We start from the raw sequence: 17,508 nt of genomic DNA, 5'->3' as shown, positions 1-17,508 counted from the left end.
CTCTTCCATGATTCAGGTGGGTTCCAGCTATCCATCCTTTCTGACATCTTGTATATGAATGAAGAAGGGTCCAAACTTTTAAATGAAGAGAAGTGTGTGTTAATACATGTAACTTACGGAAAAATATAATTAATTATAAATATGTCAAATTTATCCCGAACACCCTGTATATAAAATAGCTTTGCATCTTTAACAACAGAATAGTCACAGAACGTATCCATGAGAAATGCAATCACAGTTATATTTAAGTATTAAAGATAGAAAAGGTGGTCCAATCTCTTGAAATGCAAAGGCAACTAAAACAGACAGCAATTCTCAAATATGGAGGTATAAAATTTTTACAACAGTTGTTTTTCAGAAAGCAAATGTCAGAATTCTGGATATTATAGTAGACACCTCTGAGTATACCTACCTATGTAAATAAATAAAACTAAGTGAGACAATTACATAGGAATTTCCCTAATGAGTGGTCCCGATAAGATTGTTGCATGTTTATAGATAACTGTATTATTAACTAGTGTAGCACTTCACTATTAACATGTAATGTAATAGGTTTATGTGTCTTCTTTTCACTGGAGGAAACAGCACCTTTACTCTGAATTTTATCTACCCATTATTAACAGAAATAAAATAGTTATAAACAGTTTAAATTCATAGTGAAATGACGATGAAGCAAGCAACTTCGTAACTAAACAAATAGATATTATCTATTAGGTTACAAAAACAGTTCATAGAAACTGTGGACTGGTTGATTCATGAGAATATCATATCACTAGAAGCATCATACAAGTGAATGTACAACATGCATAATTGAAGAATGTAGTATCAATGGAGAGTTGTAAAGCAAAGTATCATGATGTGGGATATTATTCTATTTTAATAGCAGATCTTCATTGAAATGAAGCTAGAGTTGAAAACAATCCAATCCTTTTTCCTTTTAAGCAAATATAGAAAAATTTGCATGAATAATAATGGTCAAGAACTATTAAACTTCAACATTTTCAATAATTTAAATAACTAATACTTTTTTCAAAAAAAGAATATAAATAAATATACCTGTAATGGCAGTAGACCAAGATCTATAACTGACGATATCATCACTAATCAGAAACTAGCACCACATATGAGAGTATACACATTTACAGAAGAAATGAAATTTTTTGGATTATTATGTAATAGTTTCTAAAACAGAAAACTAACAAAATGGAGAAAGGAAGTAAATAAAAAACAAGAAATAGATCAAGTACATAAAGTATATCTATTACAAGAAGTAAGCATTAGAATGCCATGTCAATCATGATTAACAGATTACATAAAACAAGTCAAAATTAATGAACATATAGAAGAAGAATGGAAAACTTTAATGAAGATAATTCATAAAACAGCCTCTGAAGTATTTGGAAAGAAAAATAAAATATTAAAAAGAAAAAACACAGATATAGAAAATGTAATAAAAGAAAAACAAGTGGCATACAAATCATTCCTTCAAAAATAAAGGAAACAAAAGGAATACACAAAAGGAAAAGAAAGATAGCTAAAACCATAGCATAGAAATAGATTTTAAGTTGTATTTCCAAAGCCTTGTTTTAAGGCACAACTGCTTCAAATGCTCTAACTTAGTCTTTTTCTGGATTTGTTTCTGCTATCACACACATAAACCTGCTCTGCTTACCTTTCCTGTCATTTAGTTTAAGTGGTTGCATCACTTATTCCATCTGTTCCCTCCCAGAATTTTTCTCAGAATTCTCTGCCTAATTTCTCTAGTCTTTAATCAACATTTTATTTCCAATCCACATCTCACATTCGTAACTTATATTAACACATTCACTGCCAACTATGAGTATACTCATAGTTGGTATATGAGCCTCACAAGCCAACTACGAATATACTCGTATGTCGATTACCGACCTCCTATGCCAAGCACAAGTTAACCCATAGTATAAGCACCTTAATTTGGACCATGGCTTGTGAGTAAAGCAGAGAGCACACCTGGGGGCTTGGTAGAAGGAAAATAATTTCAGCAAAAGAATAGTATATTATATATGAGCCTCAAGCCAACTACGAATACACTTATGTATTCGTAGTTGGCTTGATAATCGACATATACACTTATGTCGATTATCGACCTCCTATGCCAAGCACAAGTTAACCCATAATTTGTAAATCAAATTACGAATGATACACTTTAAAACAATTTTCCACGCACAATGGTGGTTTTTCCTGGCACACAGGACAATAATAACGTGTTTCCTATCGTTGTTTGTTTTGTGTACATACTCATCATGGCTTTGTCAGGTGATTCTTTTTTTCTGTAGGTGGTAAAATTTCCAAATAATGTAGATCCCGAACTGCTGATATTCTGTGATGTTGTAAGCTCATCCATTCCAACAAAAACTGAGATAAATTTATCTCTAAATTTTAATGCAGTCATTGCGTTTCCAGTAACTATATTCATCATCGCTCATATTAGTGTAAGCTTCTAATTCTTCATCAGTAAGCTTTCTTTTACTGGCCATGGCATAATTGAAGGTTTTTAGAGACTAGACGCAATAAACCTTACTGCACTGAATGCTGAACGTTGCTGCCTCTGAACTCAAGTTACACAGTCTTCAGCGCATGTAATATATAGGTGGGGGTAATACAAAATTACTTGTAGTTGGCGTATCAAACAAAATTCTGTCTGATAAGCCGGCTACGAGATTACTTGTACTGACCTTGAAGAAGTGAAAGTGCGTGGCATACAGTAACAAACTATGGCATGGCAGTTCCTGATATATATACCTTTGCAGGGAGTGTATATGATGCTAATGATAGGACTACACAATTAACTTGATTATTAATTTCTTATTGACCCCAAATGAACCCAGTATCTCCATTCTGCCAGATTTATATTTCGGACTTCTGCTATATTCTTAATTGCATCAATCTACTTAATTCTCAGTCTTCCTCTTTTTCTTTTCTCTGTCATCATGGCATCATTTGATGTCATGATGACATTTTGCTGACCTTTCCTATCCCATTACATCTTTAAAATTATGGAAACAACTACCATTTAGAGTAAAACTTCAGTTTAACATAAACCAAAATAATCACTCAACATTTCGACCTTCATGTTAAGGTCATCACCTGTAGTATACACATAAATACAAAGAAACAAGCTACACTACAATCTGAATGGTATGTTAAAGTTACTAGTCAACTATTAAAGCTATTGTCCTGACCACTGGTGAAAAAAAACAAACTTACTATATCAAAGCTAGAGTCCTGTTATTATTATTATTATCTATTAGGTTACAAAATTAAATTAAGCTAGAAAGCAACATATTCACACACACACACACACACAAAAAAAAAGTTACTCATATAGGTATACTTATAAATTAAAACAAATCAGTATGGATAGTAGCCAATAAAAGCTAAAATATTGCTTAGAGTCCTAAAGTCAGGGTTTGCTGGAAAACTTGAACTAAGTGTGCTAAATGTGTCATCCAAATTCTTGGGATTTTTATGCCACCAATAATTGTTAAGATTGGGGTGGTTAATTAAAATTTCACAGGCTTCTTTGAATTCCCATTCATACCAGGTTTTTGTATGATGTAAAGAACAAGTATGAGGATATCATGGAAAGACAAAAAGACAAATGAAGAGGTACTAGAGATGGTAGGCATAAACAAGAGCCTGATGAAAGAAATTAAAATGAGAAAAGTCAGCTATTTTGGACATATTCTGAGACATAACTGCCTACAAAGAACACTTCTCGAAGGAACTGTTGAGGGAAAGAGAGGAAGACAAAGACTGGATCTATCTCTCATATGAGGAATGCAGCAGAGAGGTACAGAATAGGACATGGTGGAGACACATAGTAGTCAATCTCCTGAAGGGAGAAGACACCCGACAGGACAGGAAAGAACAAAAGAACAAGTACATTTCCAATCAATTTGGTGTATGGTGTTAAGAACGCAATCTGAGAGGCTTGCTTCACCAAAATTGTTAAATTTAATGAGATTTTTTTTTTTTTTTTTTTTACAAATAGCGATTATATGTCCAGTTCCCCCCAATATAATGCAAGTTACAGGTGCAACAGATACAATAAACTCCAGGGTGAGCCAATGGGAGGAAGAGGATCCTTAGAGGAGTGGAATATGTTTTTTTTTTTTTTTTTAATTTTATAAGTGGTTTAAAAGTGGCATTAAGAGTATATAATGGTGTAGAATTCTATTAATTTTTTTTCTGATAACCCTTTATTGTATAGGATAGCTATGGTTTGACTGTAATATCTGTTATTTTTTGAAGTTTTATGAAGAACTTTATTAATAGTATTTTTGTTATAGCCATTATTTATAAATGTATTTCTAATATAATTTGCAATTCTTGTTGAAGAGCTTGTTCATTAGAGCAGATTGTTATAGCTCTGTTTTTTTAGGATATTAATGATTTCAAATTTTTGCGAAGGGTGGTGATATGAGTTAGCATGTATATACTGGCTGGTATGTGTAGGCTTACAGTAAAGAGTAAATTGCCTGAGAGGAAGACGTGTGACCAGTGCATCCAGGAAAGGAAGTGAGTTCTGATTTTCAATTTCAATAGTAAACTGTATTGTTTACTATTGAAATTGTTCTGATTTACAATCGTGTTGTTTGTTCAGGTGGATAAGGAATGTGTTTAATGTTTGGCTAGATAACGAACACATCGTCAACGTACTTAAGCCGAACTGTAGGTTTTAAAGTAAAGAAATCTAGAGCATGTTGCTCAAAAGCTTCCACATAAAAGTTAGCCATGGGGGAAGGAAAGAGAGATAGTGGTGAGCCCATGACCGTACCTTCTTTTTGTAGGTAAAAATTATTTTGTCATACAAAGTAACCAGAATGTAGTACGTTGGCAAAGAGAGCCATAATGTCAGGCAAAAATTTGTTCTGCAAGATAAGAACTGTATCACTGATTGGGACATTTGTGAAAAGGGCAGAAACATCAAAATAGACTAATAAATCATCTTTGCTGAGTTTTTTATATAAGAGGGGGGAATGGCCTACCAACTCTCTAAGTGTTGCCACTAATTTCTTGGCTAGGTAATAATTAGGGCTGTTTATACCCTCAACTATCTGCCAAAGTGGACCGTTATGTTTGTGTACCTTGGGAACACCATATATTCTGAGAGAACGAGCATAATGTGATATTAGTTTTTTAACAGTGTCTGACAGCCAAGAAGTGACAGACTTAAGTAATTTCACAGTTTTTTTCTTAATCGTTTAGTCAGATTAAGAACTAATAACTGAACCAGCAGCAGTCAAGTCATTAAAAGCTAATCAATATATAATTGTAACAAAATCAGACAAAGGTAATGCCACTGTCGTCCTTGACAGATCAACTTACATTTATCAGATGAATCAACTAGTCTCCAATAACAGCACCTATCAATTTATGAACTATAATCTGATTAAGATGTATTCTGATCACCGTGTAAGCATGAAAGAAAGGATTCCTATCCCATTCTGTTTATGTGACTAAACACCTGAGGTTAGCTGTGCTGATACATTCTTGAAGAGTAACAATGTCAGTCAGAATATCTAGAATTTTAAAATGATGCTGCCATTGATGTCATCTGCTCTTTCCCCATTTTTTTTTTTAAACTCACATACCTGCTGTCTCTAGTCTTTGATTAAATGCTTATTTCTAATCAAAATCTCAGACCCACAAGTTACAGATTATAGATGGTTTGACAGTGCATTGTGTACTGCTAGTGTAATGTTTTATGACAAATTTCTCTCATTTCTATGTAACTTTATTCTGCTGGCTTACAACCATACAAGTCTTGTTTATTCTGGCAGCAATTTCCATATTTAATTTGTTATCTTCGCTAGAAACTGTTCTAAAATAATTGTTCTATAGATTCTCCACTGAGAATGTGCTGCTGCTGTTTTCCTTATTCCTGCCAGTTTCCTTAGTTTTAGTGTCAATTTTTCAAGCCAAATTTTCCAGCAGTCATTCAAATTTAGTTAAAGATTTCTGAAGGTAAATTCATACTGGATTTATTCAGAATAACATCAACTACATAAAGTCAAAAGCTCAGTTTAATATTTCCAATTTTGAAATCCTGTTTCAAGTCTCTTTCCTTTATAATGTGATTGATACAGATAACAAAAAAGGGCAGAGATAGTGTGCATATTTGCATACAACTGATTTTACAACAAACCATCTTCCTGTATGTCTTTCCATTCTAACTGGTCACTCAGACCTTACATACAAGTAAGAGAAAACTAAATATAATTGATTACTCCTATATATATATATATATTTCGCTCAAGATGTCAGGGGCATCTTTCAGGAAAAAGGCAAAATAACTGGTAACATTTAAATTCTGGATACAAGAACGAGTCGTACAGAATGCATATAATATCACGCCTCAGTTGCAGCTATATAATAGAAGGAAACACTATTAGAGTTCAGAAACATGGGAATAGATGTATAATTAATTAATTTACAAAAAAATTATTAACAAATAAACACCGATCACTTCCCAAAAATTAGGGATAAGCACACAGTCTATCTAATTAAGATTAGGACAGTGGTGACAATCAAATTTAAACCTACTGTAGTATAGCATCTTGGTACAGTTACAGTAAACTCTGTCTAGTGTCGATGATATAAGAAGATGGTATATATCACATTGCAAAAATTTTATGTAATCTTGATGTTCTTCAATTCTAATAACAGCAGAACGGCCAGTCTGTCCAAAGTAGACAAGATGACAAGAACAGGATATTTGATGAACCAGGCAAAGAAAGAGATGATAATATATCTTTGATAGGAAGTAAGAAAGGTGGCAACTTCCAGGCTGGTTTGAAGGTGGCATACAAATTAAATCTGTAAAGGGTCCTTGCTATCTGTTCAGATGGATGTTCCTTGAAGGTAGGATATGCTGATCCTTTTAACATCAGATAGTAATATGGAAGAGGGGTGATAATTATTGAATAGTTTCCTGTATCAAGGTTTTTCTGCAATATACTTGCTTCAAGTTTACTATTAAATGTGAATATAACAACAGTCTCTCCTTTTTGGATACTATAATATTAGGAATTCTGTTGGGTTTTCTGTTTACAGAATGCCATCCTTTATGAGCAGATATATCCACACATCTTCACAAGCACAATTTGTTCTTTTTGAGTCTCTTCTATCAGAAGAATTAAATAAAATAAAACTTACTTTACTACTTAATAAAAAAGAAAAAATATAAAGAAACAGAATTAGACCAAATATTAAATGAAAGAAATTTCCAAATAACAGTAATCACTGAAACAAAAAAGAAATTAAAAGGAACCATGAGAACCAAAAATTTTAATGTGATATATATAATTTGCTTTAATATTATATATATGACATGCCTTAAATATCAGGCAGGAATTTACAATTATTATTAGCAATTTTTAGCAATTGTAATATAAAATTCTTTATTTTAATAATCTATTTTAAATTTGTCTTAATCTTAAATTTAATATATTATTAAATTAATTTAATAATATATATAAATATATATATAGACACACACACACACACACACACACACACACACACACACACACATGCATTTCATAAAAGTTAGAGAATAAAGCTCTCCTGTTAAGATAGTTTTTGATGTATATATTCAAATTAAAATTCACTCTTATTTCATTTATAAACACTTAAGAATAATTCTTAACTTCTTACCTCCCTAAAATCTCTAATAATTCAGCTACACCATTATGATGTTCTGTTTCATAGATGAATCTGTTAATCATAATAAAAAAGAATGAATATTTATAATGGGAAACTTTACTAAAATTTAAAACAATATACACAAATAAATACTATTTCTTATTATTATATGGCAAATATCTTACCTATAAAATATATTATTTATTTGTTTCCTAATGTATGCTCGTAATCCAAGGAACTTTCCATATATCCTATGGAGCGTAGTTTTCAAAAAATCTCTTTCCCTAGGATCTTCACTGTCAAACAATTCTAGTAACTAAAAAAATTAGAAATAACCAAAAAGATTAGAAATATGGTGATAATATAAGCTTCATATATTTCATGAATAAAAACCACCTATTTTAATGGGTTCATGTACATTCAGTCCGCTCTATGAAATGAAAATATTTTCAGCACAGTGCTCTTTATATTCCTCAAACCAGTCGGACATCAGGTAAAAATCAGTAGACTTAATTCTAGTTATTCGGATGAAACATGTAGCTTTTTATTGATAAACTGAGCATTATAATCAAATAGATACGTGACAGAATTAAAATCCATGATGATTATAGGCAACTCTCACTGAAGTATATCCCACTACAGTAAATTCACTTGAATTAATAATCTGGAATAGTCCCACTCTATAGTTCACAGCATCAAATTAAAAGAAATTCACTATAATAAATGATCATTAAAATAAATTATTCCTTTGGTCCATATAAATTCACAATTATGAAAGTTGACTGCATGATCAGAGAATATTTGGGAATATTTTAATTAAATTTTACTATAACTCAAGTACACTGGTGTTCAAAACCTAAGATAAAATAATATTTCTGAAGATTACATCCTCAAATTCAGATGAATCAGCTTGTGGCAAGTTGTATAACTGATGATTTCAAGTAAAAAGTGAGTACACGTTCAAATTTTTGAAATCACGTGCAAAGGGGGTCACATGGTAGCACTCAACAGAATAAAAGACAAAAGGCCATGCTAAGTGAATTGTGTTTGAAGGAAGCTCTTTTTGTGAAGGAATAGTGTTGCAAACTTGGATGCCTTGTAATGTCTCAAAGACAACTAGATGATTTCATTCAGGAAAGAATTATTGTAAAGCTTGAAGAAGGCTGCAGAATTACTGATATTACCAGAAAGTTTGGAATCTCAAACAGCACTGCACCCAGGCTCTGGGCAGTGTTTCAAACCAATGGAATATGTTCCAGACATTTGCTAAGAGGTTGCCCTCGCTCTACCATGGAGCATGGAGACAGATTTTTGGTTATAACAGCAAAACGTAATTGGTGTACCATGGCAGGTTAGCTTGCAAGTATATATAGGCATACATATACTTTGGGCATATAGGCCAACAAGTAGGCCAATATGCCCAAAGGCCTGTAGTCCGTGACCATTTATCCACAGCTCATCGTAGAGCACATTTTCAGTTGTGTTGTATCTATAAAAATTGGACAGGATACCAATGGGCTAATGTACTCTTTATAGATGAGAGTCATTTTAGTCTTTCCTTCAATTCTAGAATATGCTTTATCTAGCGTGAAAGCGGTACTGCTTACCATCATGAGAACATTCTTGAAAGGGACAGATATGACAGTGCTGGAGTTTGGTATAGGAAGGCATTATGCTTAATAGATGCACAAAGCTACAATTGCTGGTAAAAGGGACTATGACTGATGAACAATATTGCAACAAAGTTCTTCAATATCATGTTCAATTGTTCCATGGTGCTGTAGGCAAAGAATTCATATTTATGGATAACAATGCCACATCACATCTTACATGAGCAGTGGAGATACTTCTAGAGATCAAAGATATTAATCAAATTGAGTGGCCAGCATGCTCCCCAGTTCTCAACCCCCATAGATCACATATGGGACATAATAGGGAGATGCATTGCTGCTCAAAATTCCCCTCCAGAAAACAAACAAGGCTTTATCCTTGCTCTGGTGGAGGAGTGGGTGGGCCAGTTTGCCTCAAGAACTCATAAATCACTTGGTGCTAAGCACAGTACAACGGTGTGAGAGCCGCATCACAGTTCGGGGTGAATACATTCCATATTGAAATGTCTCTCTCTTCGTGGTTTTCTATAAGAACTATACATTAATTCCTTAACTATATCCTCAGAAAATTTGTAACACTTTGCCAAGAACATAATGCAATTTAATTTGTATGAAATTTATAGCACACAATTTTTATGTAATATAATTTATTAGTATGTCGGCAATAAATACATCTCCACATTTGGCTGTAGTGATGAAATTTTTTTCATACGAAGGTAAAAACATTGTTCGTCCTTAGCTTTTGAACACGAGTGTTTATATATCTGGAGCTGGGATATGTGATCTCAATGTCTTCTAAAGAAAAGGAAAAGTAATTCTAATGAGTTGATGCTACTAAAATTTGAGGTTATTTAAAAAAGATGAGAATTTTGGGGAATTTATCACAACTCAATAAAATTATTTTGGGTTATTGTAATTTGAGGATGGGAAGTAAAAAAAACTTCAGAATCCAATAATTTGCAGTTGGAAAGGATACATGTGCCTTAGCATTTTTTTATTTTTGTTTTCCATTTAACTACTTTGATTTCTATTTAAAGGTGCTGATTTTGGTGTTAATTGTTCAGGCCAATGCTCATCAAACTCTCAATACCCTTCGAAAATTTTAGCAACACCAGTATACACCCAATCACAGAAAGATAATTTGGGAGATGTTATATACTAATATTTCATTCACACATGATGACATGATTATAAAGATACTTCTTATATGCATAATAATAAATTATAAATACAGTACATAAAATATTTTTTATTATTAAATACATTTTAGTTATATGAATTCAATATACGTACAGCAGAAACAAAAATTATGAAATTTAAATTTCCGATAATGAGATGAAATTTAACAGAGTTTGATATACATGGCTTGAACTATTTGAATTTAAACTTTTCAAACAGTTTGAACCAGTTGGAATGCAATTGTGGCATAAACCAGATGTAGTCCTGATGTCAGTTGATACATGTCAAGAGATACATTTTGTTTAAAACTTCTGCTAAATTTTCTAGTTATTTAACTGCAGCACAGATTTACACTTATCTGCAACAATACAGTGACAAAAATATATGAAGGAGAAAAAAAAAGAATTCAAAATTTAAAATAAAAGTGCCTTGTAGCCACTATTGATATTTCCTGTAACTGTAGGGGTACATATAGCCCTATGGTATGGTATGGAAACACTGGTTTAGGCTACTATTGTTACCATGTTTTTTTTTTACTAATATAATAAAGGAAAAAAAAAAGCTTTTTTTTTTTTAAGAAAATCACTACTTTTATGTCAGTGATAAAAAAATTATTATAAATTTTTTAAAATCCACATTTATAACCACTTTTTCTTTTCTGTGTATGAAATCAAAATCAGAGTGAAAATGGTGCTAGGAAGTAGTGGACACTCTGAGAATGCAAAAACGAAAAAAAAAGCTAGCAATTATGAAGAAAACAAATTTGAAACAAAAACTTTGTCTAACTGCTGATGATTGTGTGTGCGTGTATTTTTGTTTACGAAATTGTGAACTTTACTTTCATTACAGCACAGGAAAAAGTTGCTATTTCTCTGAAATAACACTACTTGATGTTTTAAGGAAAACAACTGATACAGATATAAAGATTTTTAAATCACTGTATGTATGTATGTATGTATGTATATATATATATATATATATATATATATATATATAAAACGAGCTTTACAGATGATATAGTTTTCAATGACCTCCAACACTACAGATGCCCAAAACCAATTCAACAGCCTTAGAAGCACAGAAATATTTGGACTACAAATAAACTCCCAAGAAACAAAGATATTAAAAAAACAGATAGATGGGCACACATCTATATAAATCAAAATGAACACCTTGATGAAGTAGACTTTGTATACCTAGGAAGTCAAGCCTCATCTCAAAGGAGATGAAAATTCATCTTCACAAGTGCACCAGCCAGTATCTTTCTATACGACTCCCAGACTTGGAACATCTCAACAAAAGCTTATAAGGGTGTAACTTACTGATTTTAGCTAAAAAAAAAATAGATAAAAAATCTAAATTGTGAGGCCACACATCAAAAATGTCGTCTATATATATCTAACCAAAAATGAAGGTTGAGGGTTTATAGATGAAAAAAAGGATGTCTTCTAAATGCTCTAAATAAAAGTTGGCTAAAGCAGGGGAGAGTGGACTTTCCATTCCTGTTCCTTCTACCTGGTTGTAGAATTTGTTTCGACACAAATATTCAGAATGCATCAGAATTAGAATATTCTTACTATATCTTATGGGAAAATATCATTAAGCAGTTGTAAAGTCTCTTTGAGAGGTACATTTGTGAATAGGGATTCTATATCAAAGCTCACTATAAGATCAGTAGGCTGTATGGAGACATTTTTTAATTTGTCTAAAAAATCTGTCGAGTTTTTTAAAAAAAAACGAGAATTGCCTATATACGATTTCAATAGGTTTGCTAAATATTTGGCTATATGGTAAGTAGGTGAATCAATACAGTCCACAATCGGATGGAGAGGGATGTCTTTCTTATGGTTCCTAGGTAGAGCATAAAATCTAGCAGTTCTTGCAAAATGTGTTTTTAACTTTTCTATGGTGTCTGCATCTAAACTTATAACTTCATCTAGAAGGGAATTTAATTTCTTAAGTTGCCTGTTAGTGAGGTTGTGATCCAGTTCGTGGTAGGTTGAGCAATCTCGTAAAAAAGAAAATTTTTCTTTTATAGTTTGAGGAATCCATAACTACTGTAGCTTTTTCCTTTGTATACTGTGGTTAGAACAAGTGACTGTTGTGTCTTAGAGAATGTAGAGCTTTCTTTTCAGACAGAGATATGTTCAATGGAGGAAGCTTGGCTTTAAGTAGGATGGATGAAACTTCTAAGTGGAGATTATCAGCGTTTTCACTGGAGAGATGAAAGAAGTTTTGTTCGATGTTAGAGAGGAAATCTAAATATGGTATCTTTTTTGGAACTACGGTGAATTCATGTCCTTTTGAAAGAATAAGTGTTTCACTATCAGTTAAGGGGTATCCGGACACGTTGATAACCCAATTCTCTGGAACATGGAGAAGCTCGATTTGTTTAGAAACAAGGACATCAAATTTATGGTTTAGATGTCAATTATGTTTATTAAATGCATGTTGCAGAGAGCTTTTAGCCACATTAAAAGCTATATAGGAAAGTCGTGGGTCTAAATTGAAAGAGATGAAAGTCCGGAGATCAGTAACAAGACGAATATAATGGCAAGATCTTGTTTAGCTACTCTGAGTTGATTGTGGACTAAAGACAAACTGGTATTCCTGTAGATAGTATGAGCACCAGATGATTTACAGTTTCCTTTATCTTAGCAAAGTTTGGAATAATCTGAAGGTTGTGGCATTATTTAAAAAAGGTAATCCTCATTCGCAGTTTACCTTGTAATACAGTTCACCAAGTTCTGGTCTTTTTGGTAAAACTTTCCCCATGAAGGACTTGAATTCTAGTTTTGAGAAACTTGTGCCATAGCATCATAAATTATCTACACGTAAACACAAGTAGAAGTATTATTTATTAAATATACTACTCACCATCAGGTAATTTAACATCATCAGTTTATAGAAAACCCACTTTTACTGGGTGATACATTCTCCAACAATCTGCACCATCATCCTTCTGAAAAGACAGGAATCATAAAATGTTTGATTCAACGAGCTAGAAATAATTGTTCAAGTCCCCATCAGTTACAGGAAGAACTCTACTATCAAACAGTACATGAAACTACATGGCTTCTCCGAAAGAACTACACAACGTCTTGACTCCTACAAACCCAACCGAAATAACAAAGAATCGATATGTCAAATTCCAATGCCATACATCTCTGGCATTTAAGAGCCTATTTCAAGAATTCTAATGAAATATGATTTAGTAGCTACTTATATTCCCATTAATAAACTATTCATGTATTATTTCCCATCGTCTAAAGATAAACTCTCAACTATGTCTCTTCCTGGTGACTATCAAGTTCCATGTGACTGCTAGCTTTCCTACTTTGGACAAACGGACGTTCAATACAAAAAAGAATACAAGAACATCAATCTTATGTTCTTCACAACATATCTGATAAGTCTGGATTTATGCAACACGGAATAAAGGTAGACCACAACATTCTCTGGTCTAAAACTCTCCTATATAGATGTTGGTATAAATTCGAATGCCTATTCAAAGAGAGTGCTGAGGCCTTACTTTGCCACCCTAACTTGAATCAGAATGACTGCCTATCCTTGTCAAAAATATGGGAAAGTTTGATCCGAATAACATATTAATTTTTTTTAAGGTCAATAGTGATATTTACAAAGATAGAAGATCCTAAGAAACCACTAGATACTACATATATTTAATGATCTGTTTAGTATGATATTATAAATTAATTTTTTTTATCATAATATAAATTATATAATTATATTAAAATCACTTATGTTTAACCTTTCCTTCAGTGAAGCATAATCCTATTAACGATTTAACATCACGCAACTCGTGAATTTTGAATTATTCAAAATATACTATTTTGAATAATTCAATTGTTTGAATTGCACCTTGTAAAAAATGTTGTTCAGGCCACTGATGATAGTTTTAGTTTCAAACTGAAATATTTGGCAGCATATTTAATAAGTAATACTTCGCCTTGTATTTATGTGTGGATAATTTACAACCAACATTTTTTTTTCCTACTCTGTGTGCATTATTTAAACTGATGGTAGACATATGATGGAGAATCACACTTCCTTACTTGGAACAATTAACTATATCACTTGATATAGTGAGAAGTAGCATGATATAATACAAACCTGTCATGCAGGAATGCTGTGGTGTTCAGTGCATCAGACTACCACGTGACCTTTTGGTATGGACTAGAGATTATGCCATCTATTGGCATGAATCTTGATTGCATAACAAAAGGTCACATGGCAGTCTGATATGTAGGATACTGAGCCTCTCAAAGCAGAGAAAAGGTACTAGTCCACCACATAGGATGTGCTGGAAGAGACTTTATTTTTAGGGCAGAGTTAAGAGACAACTGTTTCCATAAGACTTTGAATGGACATTGTGAGAAAAGTACAAGCAGCTATCCATTATCCTTGATGATGGATAGAATCCAACCATCACAGGATACTATACCATGCAGAAACAGACTTGGAACTAATAAATCAGATTTGAACATACAAGTAGTTCATAAAGGTGAAGCAATGAAGATCGATCCACACCCTATTTGCAGTAGAGGACAGAGTGCAAAGAAGATTCAATGCACTCTTTAACTTTCCCTAAAGTTGATGGATTTGCGCAAGTAAAATAAGCTTTCTGTCAAAGATGAGTCCTAAAACCTATGCTTCTGGAAGAATACTTTAATTCTTAAAGTCAGAATCCAGGTGAAGAGTGCATTTTTGGCAGAAGTGTGCAGACACTTTTCTGCTGAAAATCTGAACCCATTACTAACAGCCCACAAAGAGACGTGATCAACTGATTACTGAAGTTGCCTTTTAATTATACTTATGTTACAAGAGTGACAGTAAATAGTGAAATCATCAACATATAGAGCATTGCCTACAGTGGGAGCAAGCTAGTCAGTAACTGAATTAACTATGGCAAAAAGTGTCACACTTAAGACAAAGCCTTAGGGAACACCCTCTTTGTGATGAAATCAACAAGATAATGTACTTCCAAACTCGGACTTCAAAGACTAAGTGACAGTAAATAGTGAAATCATCAGCATATAGAGCATTGCCTACAGTGGGAGCAAGCTAGTCAGTAACTTGATGGCAAAAAGTGTCACACACTTAAGACAAAGCCTTAGGGAACACCCTCTTTGTGATGAAATCAACAAGATAATGTACTTCCAAACTCGGACTTCAAAGACTAAGCTAGACAAGCTTTTTAATAAATACAGGAAGATGATCCTGTATTTATTAATATGCCATATCTTCAAGCTGTGTCATAAGTTTTTCCCACGTCAAAGAACATTGAAACCAGATGTTCACATTTCAGGAATGCAGCTCTACTACATGTTTATAAACAGACCAAATGTTCCAATGTTTGAAGATGTCTACAAAAGCAACATTGTGTGTTGGAGAGAAGATCATTGCTTTCTAAATAGCAGAAAAGTTTGCCATTAACCATTTTCTCCACTATCTTACATAGAAAGCTGGTCAGAGCAATAGGTCAATAATTGTTTGCTTGTGGTGGATCCTTTCCTGGTTTTGGGATGGCAATAACAATTAACTTATGCCCAGGAACTGGGAACTCTAAAAGTATTCTGTTATAGAGTAAGAGAAGGAGATCCACAGAAGATGATGGAAGATGTTTTCTCATCTCATAAGTTGTCAACTGGCATGGGGGGGGGGGGGGGGGTAAAAGAGCTCTTTTCAAGAAATTCACCAAGAAATTATATTCTTGGTTTAATCCTTTATCCAAGTGTAAACAGAGTTTGTGCATGAAGTAACTTCACAACTAGGCAACTCATATATAGCAGCTAATGACATCACTTGCCTTAGTATCCCACAATGCAAATCACATATACTTTGGGCTAATTATATATGGAAATATGACTTGTGCATTACTTCGACCTTGGTATCACTTCTGGGTCTGGCTCTCACTGAGGAGACTTCAATAAAGGTCGAAACTGGTCTGGGCAGTGCCCCTTCCCATAATGCATAACATTATGCATGTCCGTCAGGATATGTGCTTTGCATTATAGGATACTAAGGCAAGTGATCTGAAGACATTAGCCTCTATATACAAGTTGCCCAGCCGTGAAGTTACTTCATGCGCAAGCTTTGTTTGTTTACACTTGGATAACGGATAAAATCAAGAATATTATTTCTTGGCATCTTTAAATTTATGCTTTAGTATTAAATTTTGCAAGATGGGAAAATGTATTCAATCAGCCTGGTCCATTTTCCACATAGGTATCTGGATAGGAGGACATGTCCAAGCATGGCACTGATAAGAGGAAAATGATCGCTTCCACATATGTTTTCACAAATATCCTATGTGAACAGTGAAAAAACAGCAAGGGGGGAGCAAACTGTTAAGATCAACTGCTGAATAAGAGTGGGTAGTCATGTGGAATAATATATTTGCCCCGTTATTGATAAGGGAGAGGTCATGGTTGTCGCGCATTCACTCAATGATATGACCTCGTCTAATCGTGTTGGAACTACTCTGCAGTGTTATGTCCATTAAGGTTAGGAGCATGGGCTGAGGAAGTTGCATTATGAGATTATCGAGTTCCATTTCATTTAGTTCAGAACCTGATGGTAAATACATTAAGCATACTGTGATTAGATACCCCACCAAAAGGTGAATCACTTTCCAGAGCAGTATAAAGCTGGACATGATGAAAGGAGTATGACTGCCCATCGGGATGGCTACTCCATCATAAGCAAGACCATCTACCGTTCCATCCTCACAAAGAACAGTAAACAAACTTATGGATGGGTCCTCATTGGTCTTTGAATGTCTCCTGTAGATAGAAAGAGAGAAGGGTTCGTGTTTCTGCAGACCCTTGATATCATCAATATTTTAGTAAAACCATAACAGCTCTACTCAAGAAATTTTCCTCTTGTTTTGATTTTGTAAGATCTGTCTGATTTCTGAGATGTTAAGGGCTTACCTTCATCAGGCTTATCTATTGGTAAATACATTAAGGGAAGTATGTATGGCCAGGTCCATCTATTCTTCTGGAAG

At 33.4% G+C, this 17,508-nt stretch overlaps 1 protein-coding gene across 7 annotated transcripts in view; it reads right to left on the bottom strand.

The window, feature by feature from the left end:
* LOC150101365 (serine/threonine-protein phosphatase 2A 56 kDa regulatory subunit gamma isoform-like) overlaps nucleotides 1-17,508 on the bottom strand; it is a 430,932-nt gene that overhangs the window by 235,576 nt on the left and 177,848 nt on the right. For all 7 annotated transcript variants that reach the window (XM_090400222.1, XM_090400219.1, XM_090400225.1 and 4 more), the window contains 2 exons: nucleotides 7,875-8,005; nucleotides 7,702-7,761 (listed from right to left, as the gene is read on the bottom strand). In XM_090400222.1, coding sequence (XP_090256348.1) covers nucleotides 7,702-7,761; nucleotides 7,875-8,005 — 191 coding nt within the window. The remainder of the gene's footprint in view (nucleotides 1-7,701; nucleotides 7,762-7,874; nucleotides 8,006-17,508) is intronic.

This window comes from Typopeltis vanoorti, chromosome 11 (genome assembly GCF_054136105.1).
Source record: "Typopeltis vanoorti isolate ZY-2024b chromosome 11, IOZ_Tvanoo_1.0, whole genome shotgun sequence".
Taxonomy (NCBI): domain Eukaryota; kingdom Metazoa; phylum Arthropoda; class Arachnida; order Uropygi; family Thelyphonidae; genus Typopeltis; species Typopeltis vanoorti.
The sequence above is the reverse complement of the archived record's forward strand: the minus strand, read 5'-3'. Positions and strand labels throughout refer to the sequence as shown.